Source organism: Rhopilema esculentum, chromosome 7 (assembly GCF_057945365.1).
Source record: "Rhopilema esculentum isolate cy_ngs chromosome 7, ASM5794536v1, whole genome shotgun sequence".
NCBI lineage: Eukaryota > Metazoa > Cnidaria > Scyphozoa > Rhizostomeae > Rhizostomatidae > Rhopilema > Rhopilema esculentum.
The window spans coordinates 484,676-494,449 of NC_142821.1; the positions used below are offsets into that span (position 1 = coordinate 484,676).

Sequence of the window (9,774 nt, forward strand, 5' to 3'; positions counted from 1 at the left end):
TCTTTCAAGGTTCTTTTTCTTAAAAACGTGCTCTATAGATTTTCTAATGCTACTTCACAGAATGGCTCAAACCTTGTTGCCTCTCATATTTGATCAATAAACGATCAACAGAAAAAGGTTTTACCAAATATCAGACTAGATAGTATCTTATTCTCCAGTGTGCACCATTGCAAAGGTGTCAAAGAATTCTTCAATAATGAACGTATTTGGAAGATTCGAGGACTAAATTGCTGTAATTAGCTTCAACATGCAATGAACGCCTTACTTTAAATGACATCCCTCCACCACAATAAATTATTGTTCAGACAATCATTGCTAAAAGTACTTGGAACAACCTGCAATTTACGTTGTGCTTTCATATTCTTTATCCGAATACTCATATGTCCGCACCCCTCCCCCCCCCAAGAGTGTTGACAATTTTCCATAGAAGAAGCAGAAAAGAGCGTACTTCCTAATCCCTTACGTCGTTTTTTAGTAAATCAGCATTGTTCCAAGGGGGGAGGGGGGAGAAATGGCTGAATTTGCCCTTGATGTTTGTGTACCAAGACTTTTGGCAAGCATTGTGTTATTCTTAAAATAGGGGGCTTGAGCCCCTGATTTCCCTTGAGTTCATTTTCATCCTTGAAACATTTGTTTACAAACATATAGATTACAGAGGACGTTGAGAAAATTTGTGTTGAGAAAATTTCTCCAAGGTTAAAATCGGCATCAAATTGCTTTTGGCTGGTAGAAGTGATTAGACAAAGATTAATTCTTTTGAAGCAATGAAGGACAATAAAATTGTCTTATAATCTTGAAACTCAAGTTGTTGATGTAAAGATTTTTTTCTGAACGGACCATAGAGAAAAATCTACTAAAGTTTGAAGAAATTGTGAAGAAAAGCAAACATATTATTTCAAAGTTTCTCTTGGATCATAAAGAAAAAAAATAAATCTATCTATCAGCAAGCATGTATCATTTTGCGTAAATTGTGGAAGCGAATAATATCTACAGAAGAAATGCTTCAATAAATAATATTACAAAGAATCAAACTGAAAGTTCAAAGTCATTATTATCAATGAATTTGTAAATGAAATTAGCGTTTGCTTTGCCGGTACACGGCACATCTTTAGACATTGCGCACTCTTTGAACTTTCCATCCACACAAGCGGTCGAAGGCCCGTACCTAAATGGCGCAGTTTCGTGCGAGCTACTCCAGCATTCGCCGTAGAATTGCAGTCCAAAGAATTTATGGCCTTTGCTTTTGGCCTTTTCAGCACACAGACGAAGAATCCTAGGCATAGGAAAAGTTTTAGATAAAATGTTATTATAAAAACGACAATGCTGTAAATATTAACCGTTAATGTTCAGGATCGTATTATTCCATCACCTACTTTGATATAAATGGTAAGTTATCTTTTAAATAATTACTGTGTCTTCTTTCATAGTTTAGCAATTCATACTAAACCGATATCTTTTCTCTTACTAGAGCACTAAAAATATCGCATTAATTGAAAAATAGTATCAAAATTATTCTGCCTGATTATTCCGAAAATTATTTTTGAACAGAAATAAAAAGAGAAAGAGAAGACCAAGATTTTTCACTGGGCTGTGGAAGTACAGAGCTTTTCCAGAGGCGTAGGAATGTATTACATAAGAAAAAATAGCGTTATCACAAAATTTAACCACAGCTAAAATTGAGTAATGTTTTTCAAGGAGGATGCATTCGTTTGATACCGACAATTACGCATTCATTCGAGCAATTGACTTGAACAAAACTCTAAAAAGACGAAAGTCCTCATAAGAATTGTATCTACAATTCAAAAAGTTGTCATACCTGTTTTTAAATGAATTGATTTTATATATTCGAAAAATTAATGAAATAAAAAGAAAGCAATTATCAATTATGAGCTTAGTACATGCATCAGGTTTCCTATTTAGAGAGAGACATAGATCTGGAAAGGGGTACTTCTTGTCCATAAAAAACGTATGAACCGAGTTTGGCAAAAAAATGGGGGACACGTTCCTGGTTCTTACACAACTACATCGAACCTACTTTTTCAAAGCTTCTTACTGACACTTACTTGACAAGAGAGGTGTTGAATCTCTGCCACTGGATGAGATGCCGGTTATAGCCGATAAGGTTAGACATGGCTCTGTTGCTCATTGAATCGCCATAGCAGCCAAGGGCTTTTATCGGGATTCCGATTAGCCTCTCCAGATTATCTAAAACCGCAACAACAACATTATTTATAATCGTATGGCAGTTGCATTCTGATTTTGCTGCAATCACCTGTAGAGATATCTCAGCTGATTGTCATTGAAAGGAAAGAGCAATTCTTTGTAATATTTCATTACTGCATTTTAGCTAAAACACAATAATCTTCTACAAGTCAGGTATACTGTTTCAAGCAAAATACATCTGGCTTTCTACAAAAAGCATTTTTTGCTACCTATCTACATACTAAACCTCACGCAGTCAATTCACTTCCATGCATTTCTAAATGGTCCAGCTACTGAGAAATATGAAACTAGTTACATAGAATTAGTCTTGCAAAAAATATTTATTGGAAAAAAAATAGATGCGAAATTCTAAATAAATTGCAATGAAAATAATGCAATTGTTTGCAAAATAGACATACTTATTCCACATTTTCCAACTTTGATATTTGTGTCATCTATAGCAATATCTCCACCAAAGCCATTTCCTCTTTCTGCTTCAAAAATAACCTACAAAAATGCTAGTTTTTTATACAACTAATTCAGTACTAGGACCATCGTCAAGATATTTAAAAATAGACAAGGTGTGGGACACAGCATTGTTTTTCACGCGCTGGTCTGTAGAAACTTTAGTTGGTCGGCCAAATCGTTATTTGCTCTTCGAAATCACTCATCTTCATCGATATCTTCGTCATTAATTATGTGTTGAAAGTACAGGTACTTCACTTGAGGAGCTTAGGCTGACCTTTGAAGGGGCGTGTAAAGAATTTTTCGAAATATGATATTCTGCATTTGTACACTTATGTAACCAATTTAAACCAATGATCACCATCTTGGGAATAATCAATTCAAGAGTGGTTGATTATTATTCTCACAACTCTTAATGAACGTAGTATCATCTGCAAAGTGAAACTAGTGCCCTGGTGTAATCGTGCCATCAGGTTGACTTTGGGAAGAAAAACAGAATGAACTGAATTCTCCTGCTGTTTTAATGAATATATTTTTATTGAGAAAATACCCCCAACCGTCAAAGACTTTTAACCTTTAACGGGAATAGTGGGGCTAAAACTTTGTCTTCGGCAACAGAAGTTTCGAAGACTATATAGAAACTCTATATCAGATGTTTTCTGATATGTGACAGAAAGATAGAACGGAATTGATCAGAATATGATGTACTTGCTTGAAAGCATTTTTAGGTTCAAGATGATAAATAGAGGCCTGTTTTGAAATTGATTCAACGATCCCTACCAGAGAATGTCTTTAATGATCTTACCTTGTATGGTGAATAGGCATCTACTGTAGAATTTGCATGCATCCATTTGTTTCCTTTGTCTCCAGACTCTTCCCATACTTTCTCCTCGGTGCCATTGCTAAACTTAAGAAAGACCCTCAGACTACCCATGTGTGCTCCAAACATATGGTACCAGAACGATAGACAGTGTAAGCCTGTTGCGTTTCTCGTTCTGCTCACAAGCTTTGCTTTATCTCCTTCTTGTGATGGTTTAGAAGCTTCAACATACAGGTATTTACCTGGAAGCATCAAATATAAATGTTACAAATTGAGTTTGAGTATTCGACTCGTGTAAGCAATGACAGACCAGCAGGAAGGCCAAAACAGAAATAACACAAACATTTGCAAATTGTCGCAATTTCACAAAAAGAGCGCTTTGTTGAAAATGTACTTCTTGCGACAGTCACATATACTGACTTACAATTTATGAGATCTACATACCCTAAAGGTGTAAACCCTAAAGATCTTAATCTACAATAGCACATAATGTTACCTTTTCCAGTGGTGTGGTCTCTGCTAGGCCCAGTGTTTTTGCTGGGGGTATCTATCATCCCTGTCCACCATTTAAAGCGTTGTAAATTGTGATGGCCATTTCTCCAACCGCACCAGTTAGTGTCAAAACTACATTGCACGCCGCCTGCAAGTTAATACGTTATATTTTAACAACATTCGAATTCCTTTCACTAAAGTCTTTATCGTATTCTCTATTGACGCAAATTTTATTTTCACATTCTAGCTTCTAAATGAATAAAGCTTTTTTATAGATAGGTATTTGGCTTTACAATTTCTGAGTTTTTTTGCATACATGTGTCAGTTCTATGCCTAGTTTTGACTGAATAATTGTTACCAAATTTTCGGATCAAGTTCCACCGTCACAGTCATTTTAACTGTCTTCCACTGCAACCCGTGTAACAACAGTTTCATCAAACTGGGAGTTAAGCAATTTTCAATACTTTAGCCAATTGTCATTTCCCAATTTGTTATAACTATGTGCCCGTTGATTCGATCTTCGGAAGGCTATAAGATTCGTAAAAAATTGCAAAAGCATGGATAAGAATCAGAAGTTGGCAAAGAGAACAAAAGAAATGAAAACTAGAACATATAAACAGATTAAAATGAGGGTCAACTAAGAACGCTGTATTTGAACAATAATAACGGATCTGTTTGGTGCTTCCTACCCAATTGAAAATCCTGCATCTATGAACGTGGCTGAGATAAAAAACAGGCTATCTATGAAGTCAAACTTACAAATTTTTGTTCTGCATTGAAAGCTCTGGACTGCCGCGCCAACACATTGCTTCCCACCATTCTTCGGCATGGTGCAGTATCTTGTTCTGGTTCGCTTTCTTGGTCCGCAGTCCGGCGCGCAGTCATTCCATGATGACCAGCGGCTCCAGTGACCATCTACCGGAGCTGTATAACATGAAACATTTTTTTTGTTAATAAAATATATTAAAGTTGATATAGAGGTTAAAGAAACACAACCCAATAAGGTTTTCATTGTATTCTAAGGTAAAGACAAGAAAGAGATTTTAACACAACAGAACAAAGTTAAAATAATACATATCAAAAGTTGATAGCGTCTGTCCCTTGTGGTCTGCTCCACCGCAGTACCACAGAACATAACAGTAATGCATATTTTAATCCATTACTTTACCAGCCGATGCCTAGAATAACATAACACCTTTCAGTCAAGTTATTTATCATCCTTATCGTTTTGAGGCGCTGATTTATGATTATGCATTTCATATATAGTAAATATAACTGAATTCAAAACAGCAAATGTTACGTTCGCGTTGGCTACAGCTCCTTACCGTTGCATTCTGAAACAGAACATGCAGTGGCTTGCTCCTCGATGCCGTTTGCGTTCACTTTTGGGCATTTGGTGAGGTCAGGATGTGAGCAGAACCGTTGGCGAGTCTTTTTGCAATTGTTGTCACATGGCCCATAGTTGGACCAGTTACTCACATAGCTGTCTCTTACAGCACCTGGAGCTTGAAATAGGAAAGTGAAACATGACTAAACGCAAAGAAAAATATTATAAAAGCATTCATCATACTATTCTGTTAATCTTTTCTAAAATACCATATCTTCCCCTATATATTCCTGACAAATATTTTCATGGCATTTCATCGCCTTTTAAAGATTACGTTTGGCTGTAATTTATGCAATTACAGATCAATTGTTTTAAAACATTTTAAATATTTCTGTGTCATTAAGGATAGCCAAGAAGCTGCTGTACAAAAAGAGAAGCTTCGAGGACAGGCAGCAAATGTTTTCATTTCAACAGCTTTTTTATAGTGGGTAGAATTACCTGAACAGTCGTATAGTCGATTGATCTGGATAATGTCAATTGCTGTCAATGTCTTTGATTTTCCTAGTTCCTGACTTTTATTTCCAATAGCCAAGATTGTTGGTTTTCCATTTTTACTTCCTGATGTTTTTTCATAGTGCATTACGCTTTGGTAGTCGTAAGGAAGGCCAAGCAAATCTGCCTCTTCATGCGAATATTTTTTGAAATTTTTTTCTGCATCTACAGAAATGAATGACAAAGTAAGATGAAGACAAAGGATAAGAACTTCAACCAACCTGAAGTGCAAGCTCTGATTATAATCTAAGCTCTTATCACCCTTTTCATTCAGCCATTTTCATATAAAGCCTCAGTTTCTTTTCTAAAGTTTGAGCTACTTTCCAGTCTTTTCACGGGGGCTACTTCTCATATGAAGTAATGAAATGATTGCTCAAATCACTGCAACTAGTTATCTTAATTTTGTAATAAACGTCATATGAGTAAAAGAAAAGTATACTAAACAGCGATGTAAATCGATGGATATTTTTGAGAGGATGAGGGGCATAGAATTTCCGATGCCCCTCATCCTCCCAAAATTGTACCAATTGCAATTATGCGCTAAAATTGTACCAAGCTGAAGCGAAGCAGCGGAGGAGCTTTTTTCTGAGAGGTCCGCTTCTACGCTTGGATTTTCATTTCCGCACTTGAAATTTTGTGGCTCTGGTAATCTGAATTGCTACACCTTCCCGATATAACAATTTTACGTCTTTACCATATGCAAGCAGCTTTTTTAAATTCTAATGGCCTGACTATATCATGAGAAAATTTCGATCAGATCACAATTGTTTTTTGATTAACATAAAAATTTTGAGCAAATTTTATCTTTGATAAAGGTTGCAAATGAAATTCTAAATCTTGATTTTTAATCATCATACGCAAATAGTAAGGTTTCAGGTACTGTCAGAATGCAATCCACATTTATGATATAAGCTCAGCTACAGACTGGCTTTTTTAGTTTACTTGATGTTCAAAATGATGAAAATTAAAGCCCTCAACAAGCTAAAAAAATTTGTATTGAAAACTTTAATTTCAATAACCGCAAATAGAATAAAAGTTATAGTTACTGAACTAACAAGAAGATTTTAAATTAGGAGTCGGCTTCTTGTCGCATACGCATTCCCTTTGCAAATTTGATCCGCATGTTAAGGAAAGATTATTGCGTTTTCGTGAGAATTGTTTAGACCTGTATTCTCAGGTCGAGTCTCTTTTTCTCTTAGATAATTTTGTAGGTAAATAATTAATTACATATCTGCAAGCAAGTACGAATTTATCAAAAGTAAACATATTTTACAATTTCATATTCATTGAAGTGGAATATCCCTATCTCAATTAAACATACGTGTTAACAACAGAATCCTGCCTGAATTTTAAATTAATTTTAAAACTCGATTAAGACTAAAATAGCCTGCATCACAGACCATCAGGCTAGACCAAAAAGTATAAAAAGTACTCATTATTATTCTTAAAAACACCAAATGATAGTTACACAGCGTGTTCAAAGCTAATGAGATAATAATAAAAAGAGAATAACTCTCTAAATGCAAAACAGGAGCCTTACCCTCTTCCATGTTTTCCCAAAATATTTCAACGTATTTGTCTCTGTCCGGACGACTCTGCTCATGCCAAAAGCCAAGAAGATGTAGAAGCTCGTGCAGTATTATGCTTTTCGATAGACATCCATCAGACAGACTCAATATCTGTTTACCAATTTTCCAATATTCTTTTCCAACAGAAGAAAAACATCTGGAAACCAAACTTATGTTAGCAGAATGAAACAAAATACAACGTTTGGCAGTCTGAATATACTTTATATAGGCCAATCAAAGTACTGAACATTTCCTTGAAAAATGTCCGGTGAAGTTCTGGTACAGGCTACTGAAGGAAGCCCAAGATCCAAGAATAAACACAACTATTAACAAGCAAATTGTAGGCTGTGACGACTTCATAAACTAGCTAGTGACTTAGCGGCTATAAATACTGTATTATCAAGAAGAAAAAATAAACGTTCAACGAACCCGCCGCCATCTTTAATAATCTGAACCCAATTTGTTTCTTTGGTACGTCTCTTAAATCTGATGCAAGACTTCTCCTCAATGATTTTCATTGTCTTAATGATGATGTCTTTTTCGGCTTTCGCTGCAAAAATATTCGAGTCTTTTTAAAGATTCTTAACTGTTTTTATCCTTGAAGCTTTAACAAAAAGTATTGAATTGCTTGTTTTTAAGTGTGATTACAACAGAAAGATAAAAAACACAAACTGTAGATGACATTGAAGTATTGTTGTTGTTGACTGAAAGTTGCGAAGTAATGGGTGTTTGACAGAAATTCAAGAAGTTTTACTGTTAATTTTACGTTTAGATAGTCAAAAATGAAATTTTGAGCTCACAAAAATCATTCGTCAATTGATAAGGAACAGTCCTAGTTATCCACAAGTACTCCCTGTTTCTGACTGCATCCATTGCCACACCAACAGGAGGCTGGTCTTCTTTTGATCTTCCAAGGGCTTCTTGCACAGTTGGAGAGAACGAAATATCACTCTCAAACAAATCATGCTTCACATCTGAAAAAGAGAATTTGTGTAGTTTTTCCGGCGACATTGAACCATCCGGAAAGAAAAATCCTAATAATCTCGTGTCATACTTGTTTGTCATACTTGTCGAAGAGTTCGTGGCATACTTGTGTGTCACACTTGTCGAAGAGTTTTTTGACAGTATTTACGAATCACAGGTCGCCTAGGGTCAGGGAACGCTCTCCTACAATTTTAACATCCAGCAAAACAAGATTCCTATCCGGATTCCTCATGTCCGCCAACGTAATGTTTCGTTTTTGCTCTTGTGCTTGTTTTTTTACAACTCTTATCATCATTTCCAGATTCATAATTATTCATCACACTGTGCTGAAAAGATTTTCTGCTGAAATCGTTGAGGAAGTGAGAGGTATCGGTTCAAAAGGCAGTAATCAGGAAATAGGAAATGCTAGGCTAGAAAAACCCAAGAAAACCAGGAAAAAACTCACGTTTGTTAACTTTTTCAATCATTGCAAATGCAGACTGGCCTTCTTCAGATGACACTGCGATAATAAAAAGACGAGCATTAGTTTACTTCACAACCTAAACAAATATCAAAGCAGAATAGAATCCAGTCACATGATTTGTATGGCTGCAACGTGAACAATAGCATTTCGGCATCAGTTCCTACAAACTTACTTGGTAGTGGATTTCCAAGCACTTGGCTCAAATTTGTGGCCAAAGCAGCTATAAAACATATTCTTTTCACAAACCAGTCATCCATGTTGCATTCGATCGTGCTAACATCCAAAACCTGAAACTAGCCGCAGGTTGGTGTAATCCCACACTTAAAGAAGAGGGCAATCTAAGACGTGCGTTTAAATCAAACTTTCATCTGACTGTGCATTGCAAACACTTGAAGGTATGCAAACAATGCCAGTAGTTGCTAATACCCACTTAGAATGCAAAACAGCAGAGTGGTTTTAAATAATTATGTCTAAACACTCAATCGAATTTTCCCACACTTGTTTGCAAGCTCAAAAGGTGGCCTAGGCGCAGCATTTGGAAGCTATTCCACAGGATCCCCCGAGGCATCCAAGAGAAAGAAAAGCTATTGAATTCCTTGAACTTTGATATGATTTCTTAGGCCATGTGAGATTTTAAACATCTTTTTGCCGCAGTCAAATATCTCGAATCTATGTGCATGTTTTCTATGCAGTACTTGTCTTTGTAAACATTGAGTGGGATGGAGAGAATGTTTGGGTGCAGTTCTCGAAATGACGAATGGGCATACAAAAATGGGCTAGGCCTATTTCTAGCTTATTCAAATTTTGCATTTGCATACACCTTCCGAATGCGTCCGCTTTCCGAATTATGCTTCCGCAACATTGTACCCTGAAAGCAATTAGGCAGAGAAATAAAGTATTT

The 9,774-nt window shown here is 36.0% G+C and overlaps 1 protein-coding gene across 1 annotated transcript; it reads right to left on the reverse strand.

Annotated features, from left to right (window-relative positions):
- Window positions 1–876: 876 nt before the first annotated feature.
- Window positions 877–9,501, reverse strand: LOC135683584 (meprin A subunit beta). The gene is made up of 13 exons (XM_065198883.2): window positions 9,046–9,501; window positions 8,856–8,909; window positions 8,227–8,400; window positions 7,856–7,976; window positions 7,399–7,583; window positions 5,805–6,023; window positions 5,305–5,484; window positions 4,739–4,903; window positions 3,984–4,127; window positions 3,473–3,729; window positions 2,622–2,709; window positions 2,064–2,205; window positions 877–1,273 (listed from the first exon to the last, which is right to left on the reverse strand). Exons 1-13 carry the CDS (start codon window positions 9,128–9,130, stop codon window positions 1,027–1,029), a joined length of 2,061 nt encoding a protein of 686 aa, XP_065054955.2. The 5' UTR covers window positions 9,131–9,501; the 3' UTR covers window positions 877–1,026.
- Window positions 9,502–9,774: the final 273 nt, after the last annotated feature.

Bases quoted from the DNA above. Each gene is read 5' to 3' on its own strand.
- LOC135683584 (XM_065198883.2), bottom strand. From the start codon at position 9,130: ATGGATGACTGGTTTGTGAAAAGAATATGTTTTATAGCTGCTTTGGCC. The intron at 7,584-7,855 runs GTTCGTTGAACG...TTTGGTTTCCAG, and splicing joins ATTATTAAAGATGGCGGCGG to ATGTTTTTCTTCTGTTGGAA. The intron at 2,206-2,621 runs GTATGTCTATTT...TTGCGGTTTTAG, and splicing joins AGTTGGAAAATGTGGAATAA to ATAATCTGGAGAGGCTAATC.